Source organism: Archocentrus centrarchus, chromosome 13 (genome assembly GCF_007364275.1).
Source record: "Archocentrus centrarchus isolate MPI-CPG fArcCen1 chromosome 13, fArcCen1, whole genome shotgun sequence".
Taxonomy (NCBI): Eukaryota; Metazoa; Chordata; class Actinopteri; order Cichliformes; family Cichlidae; genus Archocentrus; species Archocentrus centrarchus.
In genome coordinates, this window is record NC_044358.1 from 16,915,217 (window position 1) to 16,929,594 (window position 14,378).

The 14,378-nt window shown below is 40.5% G+C and overlaps 1 protein-coding gene across 1 annotated transcript in view; it reads right to left on the bottom strand.

Annotated features, from left to right (window-relative positions):
* Positions 1-14,140, bottom strand: part of nbeab (neurobeachin b) — a 216,828-nt gene extending 202,688 nt beyond the window's left edge. Inside the window, exon 1 of the mRNA XM_030744567.1 lies at positions 13,845-14,140. Coding sequence (XP_030600427.1) covers positions 13,845-14,117 — 273 coding nt within the window. The 5' untranslated portion in view covers positions 14,118-14,140. The remainder of the gene's footprint in view (positions 1-13,844) is intronic.
* Between the last annotated feature and the right edge of the window lie 238 nt (positions 14,141-14,378).

The window sequence follows — 14,378 nt, forward strand, 5'->3', positions numbered from 1 at the left end:
CACACAGAAAGACCTCAGGCACGTTGAACCAAGAATCTTCTTGCTGTGATGCACACTGCAAAATTATTCTTCTTTCTACTCAAACCACAAATAAATGAGTCAAGCATTGTCTTAGCATTGTCTGATATCCATCACTATGAAAGCTGTTACATACAGCAGATGTAGAAAAAGATACTGATGGTGCCATCACATAGTTTGTCCATTCCACTCATTTTTATCCCAATGCTACCTCAGCTGTCTGCAGCACACGTAGCAGGATATGCATCACAGCTGACCCGGTGATGTCAAGAAATCAAAAGAATGACTTGAATACCATCTTTGAACACATCTGTCATGTTACGGTTCTTCCCTTTAATTTGATACATTTGTTAGAGTTCACAACTTAAAGATGCACAAATACTTTCTTGACAGAAAATTGGATCAACTAGCTGAGCGTTTAAGTGAATTCGTTTTGAATAGATTTAATAGCAGATAAATGTAATAGCGTTTTATCTGAGATAACTTTTTTTCCATTCATATATTCAGGTATAATCTATCAGAGCAAGCCAAAATAGTGGACCTAAGAGAGCAGACTAACACGGCAGAATGTGGAGGGGAAAAAGATTTATTTACAGTGCAACAAAGAACAAAAACTTTCATCGAGGGCACGACTGGAACAGAAAGTGAGGATGATCTGTAGGGAAACCATTGTTAGACACTGCTCGGGCAGGGTAATCAATTAAGAGTGGAATAATGTAACAAGTTACGCTACTTGTCACACGTTTACAAGGAATGAGACAGGTTACCAGAGGTGAGCGGATGGTGGCAGAACGCAGGCAGTCACGTGATGCAGGTGAGCCAGGTGAATATATCCAGGCAGCGTTTGAGCTTTGCAGGAGCAATTCTTCTAAGAATCCAAAGAGAGAGTTTTGAGAGATGCGAGTGGAGCACAGAAAACACTGAAGCTGCAATAATGATCTGGCGAGGATCTGCCACCCCTGCTGCTCCTTAAATACACAGCCTTAAAGAAAGAGGCAAACCTCGGCCACGCAGCGCCGCCCAGAGACACACCTGCTGACGGAGAGGACGGAAACAACCCAAAACTCCAGCCTGCCCAGATCCTCACACAAACTACACAAATATTTCTGTTTCCAAGCACCAATACATTACATAGTGATCAGTCAGTAACAGAGCCGCAGATATTTGTACGATTTAGTTATCAAGCAATCTTTGCTTTTGCTGCATCTGCACTGCGATGTCAACGCTTTGCTTTGCTTCAGCGCTGTCACCCAGCTGCAGCAGGCAATATGACTTTCCATGTTTTCCTAATCATAGATGCAGCTCATCTCCATAGAAATGAGCATGTGGATGTAGGGTCTTGGGCTCTGTTGGGGGGGGGCAACGCATTAATACTTAGAGTAGGATTTGGTTAACTGACTGCACCAAATCCACCTGGGAGTAGTTACACTGCTGCTGCAAATGATAATCCAACGCACCTGTCCCTGACATAATAAACAGGTTCATGTAACAATGGTCCACTAACTGCCCACGCTGAGTAATATTTTTCTATGCCAGATGCTACAGCCTAGATCACATTGTGCCTATACCATTAAAAAAAATGCTTATCTTGAAACATTAAATGAGATGGAATTTATTCATTATTATCGTTTGTGTACACAGACTAATCCCCAAGGAGTGACTGCAACATATCACGGTTTGAACAGACTTTCTTGTAATGTACCCTTCAGAGGTTGGAGAAGGATGAGTGATGCCAAATTGGATCAAACATCCATGGAATGTCCTTTCAATGTCAAAGAGAATTATCATCACAGCACAACCGCAATCACACATCCTTTGAAAGAAGACTCAAGATGTGCTCTTCGAAATACTTTAAAGTAGCTCAACCAGGAAAAAAAAAATAGGACGTTATCTTGTTGGTGGAAGAGACCTGCCTGCTTCATCAGCATCTTCTTTTAAATCACCACTAAAGACTTTGTATCGTCGGGCTTTCTTGTCAATTTTCTTCTAACTTTCTTAAATACATTTGACATTTTTGGCTTATTTTGTTCTTTGATGCAGTCACAGTGTATTTTGCACTTGAGAGTTGCATGGCCTATTTAAAATTTAAATTAAATTTATTGTATTGTGTGTTTTTAAAAAGCACTTTCTAACACCGGTGCTGTTATAGTAAAGTCAGTGAAGACGTGTGTGAAGTTTGATGGGTCTACCTTGAACTGTATGCATTTATGGTGTGAATTTGAACATCCTAGGTCGCTTTGTTCTCGAGTTATGGCCAACGTTAACGTTTTTGTGGAACAGATGCTGACACCAAGGCTATGACAATAGCTCAAGTTTTTCTTCGAATGAGCCAAGCTAAAAATAAGTCCTGAGCTGCAGAGATGCACTGATCTGATACTTAAATCAGTTAGGAGTCAGTTGTGCGTACCCTTGGTAAACATTAACCCACAGAATTCTGAGATGTGTCCCTGAATGCACCACGACACTAATGTAAGCAGCAGCCACATAATGCCATCAGAGTCTCTTCGGGGTACCACTGCATGAGTAACTGGGACAGATGAAACTCGCAGGGGAAGAGTGCAACCAAGTGAAGCGCATATAAAAAACTGAACTAGAGTCTTTGTAAAGGAGTTTGACCACACAATGAAACCACAAAACAGCCTTCCCATTGTTGTCAAAGCCTATTTAGATAGTAGTGTTGTTAAAACATTGATTTCTTAACAGATATCAGTTTTTTTTTTTTTAAATAAGTGAAGCAGTTCCATAGTATCAGCTGGACAGAGAGAGATTCTCTCTCACTCTCTCCTCTTCCCGACAGCAAGTTTATGAGACCGTCCTCCCAAAAACAACTGAATAGATCATCTGTGCAATTATCATTAAAATCTGGCTGTGTGAGAAACTGAATGTAAAATATGCACCAAAGATGTCACTTGTAGATGGGGTGCAAGCCTGAGAAGCTAGAGAATGGAGCTTTTTTTTTTTAACATGTATAAACACCTTGTAAAAAGGTGTACAGTAAATCATAATCAATAGAATAGAGTAGTCTGACCATTTTGGTGGTTAAAGATCACAAAGTGAATGTTATTTGAAAATACACTATATGGGCAAAAGTCCTAGATATTCTACGATCAACTGGCTGACCTCAGGAGGTAAAACAGGTTGTCTACTAAGGTTGTCTCAGAAGGCTGCCAAAGTATCCTTTAGCAAGATACTGAACGCTTAGTTCCTTCTGATGCGTTCTTCGGAGTGTGAATGTGTGTGGATGTTAGACAGAAAACACAAAAGTGCTTGTATCAATGTGTTTGTGAATGCATGAATGAGGCTTGTAGTATAAAGAGTGTTAAAGCAGAGTAGAAAAGCAGTATATAAGAACCAGTCCATTTACCAAATGAACGTGGTATTACTGCAAAGTGGAAGCCTTTAGGAACCACAGCAACTCAGTCACACAGTGGCAGACCATGTAAAGTTACAGAGCGGGGTCACTGCGCGCTGAGGTGCATAGTGCGTAAAAGTTCCAAAGCTCCTCTGGCATTAACATCAGCACAAAACTGCACAGAGCTGCTCGACATGGGTTTCCACGGCTGAGCGGCTCCTGTAGGTGTAATGTGTAGGTGTCCAAGTACTTCTGGCCATATAGTGTAGTTTCGATTTACTTGCACTTCATTACCTTAGTGTAAAAATGTATCTCATCATGATATAGCCTTATTTTTAACAACTTATCATAATTAAAATAAATTGTATTAGAATTAATTATATTTTAATCAAAGTCTATTTGAAAATTTTACCCATGGTAATAATGACAAGAAATTTTTAAGGTATTGTATCAAAGTTAGATTTTAAATTATCTTTACAAAAGGCTTAGTTTCTAATTTTAATATCCATCCATCTATCCTCTTCCACCTTATCCAATTCAGGGTAATTTAATAAAAATATGATGGCTCAGGGCAACAAGAATACTTTACAGAACCTGTAGAGACCCCCTGAAAATTAGATACAATGATGCAGCTGTGCCTGGATATTTAAACTGAAAACATTCCTTGGCTTTTTTCTTGGTCGAAGACACAAAAAAAAAATGCATATCAGCATTTTCTTTGAGTCAATCAACAGTTCAGGTAAATTACTTTTAAATAAACATCTTTGAACAGAATAAGAATTTCTATTTTCCTTCAGATCCTAAGAAGATTATCATGGAGTAGATCAGAGGAGACTGCTGTTGGCAGAAATTGGATGGCTTAGTAGAGAATAAACTTTATAGGGGAAGGACAATTTTAGCATACTGTAGTCCCTTATAATACCCGTGGTTCAAAGTGGAAAATAAGAAAAGGCTCAGTGAAGAATTCATAAAGGTGAACACTGCTATTCCCAATGAATGTTAAATCTCTCATTATATACAGCATGAAGCCTACAGCTTTTGTCCCAGGTACATTAACAGCATTAATGTGATGCTTAATTGATCCATAGGTAAATTATCTTTCATTACCCAGCTCTGCACAGAGGCCTGACAGCACACAGCTGCAGACGAGCACCAGCAAGACACGTTTCAGATTAGCACCATGTTTGGAGTCGCTCGTTATATCTAACAAAACAACAACCACATCACAATCAAAACAATTAATTATAGTCTCATTCTATGTAATGTGCCACAGCTATTAAACTGGGCGAGCATGTATAAAACTCAGCCCAACCAGTAATCTCATCTCCAATCTCATTGTACATCCTGTATAATGACAATAAAGGCATTCTATTCTATTCTATTAAACAGTTATTCCATGCATGCAGAGAGTCTGCACTAAAGCCCCAAAAAAGTCATGACCCAATATAATTTTTCAAAAAAAAAAAAAAAAAAAAAAAAAAGTATCTGCACAAGGATCCAGAGGTCATATTGATCCAGGATTGATCAAAGTGTGCAACTGACTCAACAGCAGCAGAGACACACTTACAGTGTAGGCCAATAATAACTGAAAGCGCCTTAGACCACATACAAGTCTCAGCTCTTGTCTTTCATCCATTATTAATTTACATATATTGTAAACTGAATGCCCCTTGATGGCACGTGAGCTGCAGTTTAAAATATCTGATTCCCTCCTTTTTGTTGTTGTTGTCAGCTTGTTTGTGTGCTTGTTTTAAAGTAGCACAATTATAACACATATGTGTTAAACTTTCCAGCTGCTCACACCTGTGAAGCTTGTGAAGACAGCCTTCAGGAGAAAGTGTCACTCAGTTTGGCAGTTGCCAGGAGAACAGTACCTGTCTGACTGCACTGTGCCAAGTGTAAAGTTTGGAGGGGGGGGGGGGGGGGGGGGGGGGAGAGAGAAAGGAACTCTTAATGCTTCAGCATACCAAGACATTTGGGACAATTTGATGCTTCCAACTCTGTGGGAACAGTTTGGGGATGGCCCCTTCCTGTTCCAACATCACTGCACACACTGACCTCAACCTGATAGAATGCCTTTGGGATGAGCTGAGCATTAGCTGGCATAATGTTAGTTTATAACCAGCTGTTGTTGTTTAGCGGGCTCTTGTCAGCTGTCCGGAGAAGGGAGGGTCACATCTCTACTCTGCTGACAATAAGTAAACGCGACAATATCAGGAATAAACAAACATGTTTATGCACATTTTCATGTGTTAGAGCCCTGATATTAATTCTGGAGATGAGGTTTGAGGAAGAGGATGACATTTTATTAAGCCATCCAGGTCACAGTAGTCTCTGAAGCTTGAAGAAAAAGGCGACTGGACTTCTTTAAGTTTCTTGAAGATGTTTCACCTCTCATCCAACCAAAAGGTGGAGAGACCCAGGTATTTAAACCCCAGTGGGGGTGTCCTGTGGAGGTGGTTGTGACCCACTATTGTTCATGTGCATAATCACATGCACCAAAGGTTTCAGTTCTTCAGCTCTCACCTTTTGGTAACTTCTGAACTTTTTTATCAGGTCCAGATGTAAATACCTGGAAATAAAAGCTGAGATGTTGATCTTTATTTATGTCAAAATCAAATGTCTTCAGTCTAGAGCAAAAATAAAGGGATTAACCTCACTGTTCCAATACTTTTGGAGGGATTAGTAAAATGCAATTAGTCTGAAGGGAGATGTTTCTTCCCAGCCACTGTATTCAAATACAGTAGGGAAACATGGCGGCTTCCACAAACTGGCACCCATTAATGAATTAATTCTAACTTTATGAGAATGGTAAATGGACTGCTTCTTATATAGCACTTTTTCATTCACACACATTCAAACTCCAAGGAGCAAATCGGAAACCAACTTGGGGTTCAGTATCTTGGCCAAGGATACTTAAGCACACAGAATGGAGCAGCCACCAGTCAAACCACCAACCTTCTGATTAGCAGATGACCTGCTCCACCTCCTAAGCTACAACCACCCTGATGCATCAATTTGTTGGAAGACGTAATTGTACACTAATCTATGTGTATTTATGAGTACAATATCCTTTTTTCTGTTAAATAACTTAAAAAAATTACATAAATGCATATCACAGAATATCAACTATTTCCCCCCTCACACAGTTAAACACCTTTGGAGTCTTTGAAATCAGAAGATCTTATTACACTGATGCAAAGCTAATAGCAACGCACAAAAAAAAAATCACAGGGTTCAAGCTCGCTTCTGTTACGCCATTTAATTCCTGCGGAATTACATGAACCTTGAAGGCAGAACTCCACAACCTGTTTTATACCACATTATCTTAATTACAGCTTTCATTTGAGGCTGCCTATACATGAAAGATTAATGACATCTCTCTTTAATTAGGTCTGATAAGGGATGGTGGCACAAAACAGTACCATCTTGGTGTTTTGCTCATTCAATTACTCTATTGCACAAACAAGATTCTGTTTTAGGGTCATGTGGGGGAAAGCTATTTAACTCTTATTCAATTAACTTGTTAACATTTATAGTGAAGCAACGCTCAAAGAACGTGTCAGACTGGTGCTGCTCCGAGCTGTTCAATCGATCACTTAAATGAAATACACAGAACATTCTCATTTGGTTCATTTTTCCATTCACGGGGCTGAAGCCTATCTAAGAGCTCAGCTGGCAGACAGCAAAGACTCTTCAGATGGATGATCAGTGCATCATTGTGGCCACCTCAGACCTTTGCCCACACCTGCAGCTGCTAGAAATTTAGAGCCATTTAGAGTCATTTCAGCTGAATGTTTGGACTGTGGGCAGAACAGCCGTAAGAAAACAAAGCTCATCCAAGAGGTTCTCACACATATACTACAGCACTGATCTTGGAGCTGTATGAGAGAATGCAAATGGTTAAATGGTCTTTAACATGCCAGCTCCCAGATACAATGCCCAGAGAATTTACCGTGAGCAAGTGGATGCTGTGTGCCCTGCCTCCTGGATCAGACACAGCATTCCCAGTAATGAAACTGTGCCGTCACGGGAAAAAGATCAACTTCAAGCAATGTTGCTACTTGATTCTCCCAAAACTGCCTCAAGCTTTGTCTTTTGTTTTGAGGTACACTCTGGTTTGTAACCTCATCACATACAGGACACAGGCTGTCCTGTGCTTTGTACAACAGTCCTCCACCTTGGCCACCACATACAGTCATGTGAAGAAGAAAGTTTTCACAAGACTCTGTGACAATTCTGTGAAAAATTAAGTGCACTTCTTCCAGAGGAATTAAGATGTAAGAAGCAGCCAGGAGCTGCTAATCAAATGCACTTAACTGATCATCAGCAAAAATAACCACCTCTATAAAATCAGACGTTTGCTGGTCTGAAACAGCCAGGTGTGTTAACACAATGTCACAATCTTCCCATAAATAGACATCACAGCAAATTCACCCCAAGATCAGACTATGAAATGCTCAAAGAAATTGTGAGAAAAAAAAAAAAAGCACTACATCTCAGACGCTACAGGCCTCAGTTAGCATGTTAAATGTTAAAATTCATGACAGTACAATTACAAATGCTACGGCAGGATCCTAAGAGAGCTGTGCATAAACCTGTCACACTCATAGACACATGGCTAGATTCACCCAATAAGGAACAAAATTGGTCTAATGCTGCTCTCTTCCAACATCAGTAACTCAAAGTTAACTAAAGTAACCAATCAAAACTAACACCAACTTGTGTTAAACTCCCTAAAATGTTAGTCACAATGCTAAATACCAAAACTATTTTTGACTGTACTCTAGGAACAGCTGAGCTCAGCTAAAGCATTTAGCAGACCGCAGACTTTAATCTTACCCGTGGGTTTTAAAACGTCGCCATTTGTCACAACGCAGCTCAAAGTTTGTGACAAAAAGTGGGAGACCACACTTAATTAATTAGGATGCTGTTAAATGGTTTAAATAAATTTACTTCAATAAAGTAAAGAAACCAAAGATTAGTATAAATGGTTGTCAGCACATCAGTATATATGCAATGTTTGAGTACATGTATGAAATGTATGAATGTACACATGCAAAAACAAAAGAAAACCCAAATGCTCTAGAGGAGAGGAGAGGAGAGGAGAGGAGAGGCCTCCCCAAAACCCTGAGCCCCCCCCCAAAAAAAAAAAAAATTCTGGCAGGGCTGCTTTATAAGCACCCCGTGACCCATCTGCTCAGGTGTGCTGCATCCTAAATTGGGTCAGCTCCACCCACCAATTATCTGGAAGAGCGATACAAGCAACACAGAAAACAAGGCCACCCCTATGGATGTTACACTGTGTAGCTCTAATTGTAACTATTGTAGGGCCTTTTTCTTACAATATGAAGCATCTTGAGGTGACTGCTTTTTGTGATTTGGTGATATATAAATAAAATTGAACTGAAAAATTGAACTGAACTCTTGGTCAGGAACAAAAAGTGCTTCATTCCCACAAAAAAACAAATTTCCTCACAACAAATCTGCAGAAAGCAAATGCATCATTGTGAAAACAATTAAATATAATAAACTTAATAATAAACTGGTCCTTGTACAAAAAGTAAATTTGTGTTCTTCCACATGGTACTGAGGCCCCTGTTTGTAAGAGGAATAAATAGTTAAAACAAGGCAATAGCAGAATAAGCTGTTTGGCACTGGCAAAGATGATTTGACACAACCCACATACTCAACTCTGCTGCTCAACCCACAAATGCAGTTTCCTTATAAATGTGGCTCCATTTAAGGGGAAAAAAAACAGGCTTTCCAACGGTATAAGATTTACTGCCAAGAAGCCTCATTACAACAAAGAAATAATCGACCAAACACAAATTTCTTTACTTTTTGTGATAAGTTTATATAAACTTCATTTTGAGGAAACTACACGCCCACACCATTTGTCCCTCGGCAATCAGCAAACAAAGTGACAAAGTAAAACAGTTTTAAAATTGCAAAGACCAATTCAGTGCAGACAACTGTTTAAACTTCAGAGCCTTCTGGTGCAAAGCATTAAGTGTTTAAGTATGTCAACTTTCCTGTTCCTTCACGCTTATTTAACATGGCAGCATCTTGACTAATTTGGCTTTCAACATAAAGTGTTTCACCTTAGAGCGTTCTCTTTCTTTCTTTGGTTCTCATCCAGTGAAAGGGATCTCTAGAGTATTTTGTAATCTGAAACAATAAGGATGAGTGACTACTAATCATAGTCCAATGTGCATCATTGCACCTGTCATAAGAATAATTCTAGTAGCTTTGTCAATTATCACTGACCGTGCATTTAACACAGCAGCAAGAGTATCCACTCACTTCTTAGGTATGCCATGTCAGCCATTCATTAATGCAAATACCTTATCAGCCAATCATATGGCAGCAATTCAGTGCATTTGGGCATGTAGACATGATCAAGTCATGCTTAAGTTCACAATAAGTATCAGAGAGAAGGGTCCAGAAAAGAGAAAATGCCTTGTTGATATCAGAGGTCAGAATGACAGATATCCAGACTTCTTTGAGCTGATAGGAAGACAACAGTAACTCAAAGGTACCCAAAAGAGCATCTCTGAATGTGCGACACCTTGAAGCAGATGAGCTACAGCGGCAGAAGACCACATCGGATGCCACTCCTGTCAGCTAAGAACAGAAAACTGAGGCTATGATTGTCACAGTCTCACCAAAATTGGACAATAGAAGATTGGAAAAACATTGCCCGGTCTGAGAAGCCTCAATTTCTGCTGCAACATTCAGATGGTAGCAAAACAACATGAAAGCATGGATTCATCCTGCTGTGCATCAACGGTTCAGGCTGGTGGTGGTGTGTAATGGTGTGGGGGACATTTTCTTGACAAACCTTGGACCCCATTGTACCAACTACGCATTATTTAAATGCACAGCCTACCTGAGTACTGCTGTCGACTATGTCCGTCTTTTTATAATCACAGTGTAGCCATCTCCTGTCAATATGGACCAAAGTCTCTGAGGAATGTTTCCAGCACCTGGTTGAGTCTATGTCACAAACAATTAAGGCAGTTATATAAGCAAAAGGGGGTCCAACCCAGTATTAGCGAGTATGGATTGGCCAGTTATTCCTATACAGGAAGTCTGGACCAGCTCTCTGTTTAAAGCCTTCGGTCACCGCGTACACAATTGTGTACGTCACTTTCTATAGTTATATATTGTACTGTAACATTCATCTTCTGACATCTCCTCCCTAAAAAGATTATGCAGGCAGTATCATAACGAAGGGGTTAAAGGGTCAGAGTTTCTAATTCCACAGGGTATTCTGCAACAGGCAATGCAGAAAGGTTCAAGATTCAAAAGACTTTGCCATTTGTACTCGCACGCAAGGTTTGGGTACATAGGAACAGAGCTCTCGAGTAACAGTGTAAACTGTTTAAGCCGGTGGTGAGGAGACTTGCCTGGCTCTGCATGGTGACCCTGCTAACCTTTGATGAAACACCAGCCTTCAATTTCTCATTTACAGCATGTTGGTGTCATTTCTACCTAAGCTGGCAAGCCAAATTCATACTGAATAAGCGATAAGTGGGCCTCCCTACAGTAACAGACCTGTGTGATGGTAGGGGAACACTGTAGATGATTTTTCTAGGAATGTATAATTAAACTCTTATTTTAGACAACTTATGTAAGATTTCACAACCCCTTTATAGTGCATTGGCCAACAATATGAGGCACTCAAAAATTATTTTCCCCATCACCACACCATGTAGGTTTTTAAGACCACATATTTGGTTTTGACCAAATAAAATTAGCATCTACACAAATCAGTTCATCTCTTATAGCAACATCAATGGTATAGAATCAGACTAAACCAGTTCTGCAGTATCCTTCTTACCTGCTGGCTCCTTTTATACGTGCAGTGGTAACAAAAATCCTTTATCAAAATTTCAGTGTCAATGTTCCAGTCCATAAGTGTTCAGTTGTCATTGCTACATTAAGACATGAATACATAGTAGCCAAATCCATTTTCAGCCTCCCATTCTTTTTGATTTGAGCTACATACAGTTACTGCTATCACATTAGCACAATCTGTCCATAGACCGACATATAAACACCTGTCAAAGCACTCAGCTGCTGAGGTAGTTCCCATGACAGTATCTCCGTGACGCGCATACACAGGCTCTCTCTATCATGGCTGATATTGAGCATACAATCACAGTGGATAACTGGGTGATGTTACACAAATTATTAGTTTCAATGCAGCTTATATTTTTCCCCCACCATGAAAAAAAGAGCAACTGTTAAATTCCCCATAACTGGCATTGGGGTCAACTCAGTAGAAGTCTCCCACTTTTAAAACCTGCTTTTTAAGCCCAGAAATGGTGGGATGTCATTTTAAGAAGTCCTAAGTAAGCCTTGTGATACCTTTGACCTGACATGACAGCGTCATGCTTTGGTGTTAATATCAGCCAGTTATTGACACTACATGGGATGCCTGTTGCTCCCAAATGTCAGGGTCAGGACGAGGATGTGCTGTGAAAGCCTCTCTCTCTCTCCCCATAGGTCACAGTATCTTGTTGGAGTACCAGTCTTAATCCATGACAGGATACCTGACATTCATTTTGCAGGCTGCATGAAAGCCTGTTCTTCTGAGAATCATTCAATGATTTATTCTGGGTGCTAATTATCAACTTGGAGAAACTGAGTAGTAACTCATCAGACAGACAGGTTCCAAAAAGTGGTTGCAAAACTGAAACTGAACAGAGCGAAATGCTTAGATGACAGATGTTCAAGCAAGTAACCTTAAACCACAATTTTCCCAAGATTTTCCTTAGAGACTGAGAAAAACATTAATATTTCATTACTCTACAGCTGGACTCCGTGAGGTAAATTTAAGGATGCTTGAGAATGCCCAGATACTGTACACTTTAAAACACACACACACACACACACACACACACACACACACACACACACACACACACACACACACACACACACACACAGATCTCCTGAGGATAAAAAGTTCTTTCCCTGAATGCTGCTATTCATACACATTTTTGGATGTTGTTTAGATGAACATGCAGGCAGAACAATAATTATCATCCTAAGACTGCTGCATTGTTTATTTTTTTATTTTTTTGCATGCACATTTTGTTTGAGGTTTTAAACCAAGTCAAGCAGGATCTAACTGGCTGATATGCGAAACAGCTAACCAGAGCAGGGCACTAATAACCACAGTTAATTAAATTCATCATTCAAAAAGATCTGAGACCACATGAGGCTGGAAAATGATTACATTAAGTGCATCTTACCGTACGTTACAAATAAACTGAAACAAAATGTGCAGAGGGAGAAAAGGGAAGCTGTGACAATAACGCTCTGCATTCAGTAGGCCAAGAGAATAAAGCAAGAGACTGCAGTGTTATTCTTTGTATCTTGTGCACATTTTCTGTGAAAATAGCGCTGCAAAGTGTGAGGGGGGCAAGGTGTCAGAGACTCCAGCTATTGCAGTACTTCTCTCATGCCTGAACATGCCAAAGGCTACAATTTGTCCTGCTCCACAAAGAGGATCTCTGTTGTGCCAGAACAGGTCGTAATTAATCTCTGGTGTACTAACAAGGAGAGGCAAACTACTGCAAACAGGCTGTGCAGTACTCCTGCAGATGGTCAAAGCAAAAAAGGTATTAACTGCCTACACAGACTATTTATATACCAGGAGAGGAAACTGGCTTCATGTGGTTAGTCTGGTCATATATGGGTTCAAATCTCTGACCACCTTGTGCTGATATCCTTAATTCTCACTTTTTAGAAGCAGCAGTGAAATAAAATACTCGACAAGTCCCAATGAATGTATATGGGGAGATGACTGTCATACTACCACAAGTCCTCACACTTTAGTTATGAGTAGAATACACATCTTTAACACAAAGCTAAGGATCTGCACTGATCACATCATGGAGCGGGCTATAGCAAATATGGGATCCTTGAAAATAGCTCCCCAACAGTTGCCTTGCATGTAATGGGGGCTCTCAGATCTTGCCCCCCTGAATTCTTCCACACTTAGAAGAAGCAAATGCCCTTCTGCCTGTGCTCAACATGAATACCACTTGTCATTACCCTTTAAATCCCAGCAAGTAATGCACTTCACCTGCAATGACTCCGCTCGGTCTGCAGGAAAACGCAAGGAAGCTGGGACTTTGTGCGACTCTTTGGGAAACTTGAGCAATGGCTTTGTTTTCCTCCTGTTTCCTCATCTCACCTCGTGTGTGTGTGTGTGTGTGTGTGTGTCTGCATGTGTGACTTTTGAGTGTTGACTGCTGTTTACTCTCACATATCCCGGGGCACCTGCTCATATTACTGCTGGAAATAATTTAATAATTATTTCCACCCTCTCGATGTAAAAAATAAATAAATAAATAAAAATAGTTACATGTGACATTATGTTCTATTAGTGTTGCCACTGAACACCAGTGATGATTTGGGTTTATGCAGTAATGTGACGGGGAAAACGTTTACTTACCAGATTCAGCACCGTTTCAACAATATCCCGGTTGCTAACCTCTCCAGCCTGGATCAGCCCGGTGAGAACAGCAAATTTCATCTTGATATTCCGGATAGGAACCGATGGATTGATAATCCCAGCCGGGAGGACGACTGGACCTGCGCCGGACATCATCACTGTCTCACTGGCCGCGGCGGAGACAGCAGCCGCGTGTTGCCTGTGACCTGGAGGAGGTTGTCGGTCCGAGAGCGACAGCGAGCCCGGCATTGCCACTGGTCTCCCGCTTGTCATTTCCACCCAAACCGGGAGCTTTCGGGGGCTGTTACGCTTTCTCTCTGCAATATACTTAATCACTGTTCTGGAGCATCACGAAAAAAAAAATAAATAAATGAAAGAAACACTCGCGAAGCCCTAAAAAACAAAAACAAAACACCAAAAAAGAAATCAGTCTCTCAGTAAAATCCACCCTAGGGAGTTCAGGTGATTAGGTCCGGTGTGTAGTCGGTGCCAGCCAGTTAACCGAGCGGACAGACCCGCGCTGCGTACACAAAG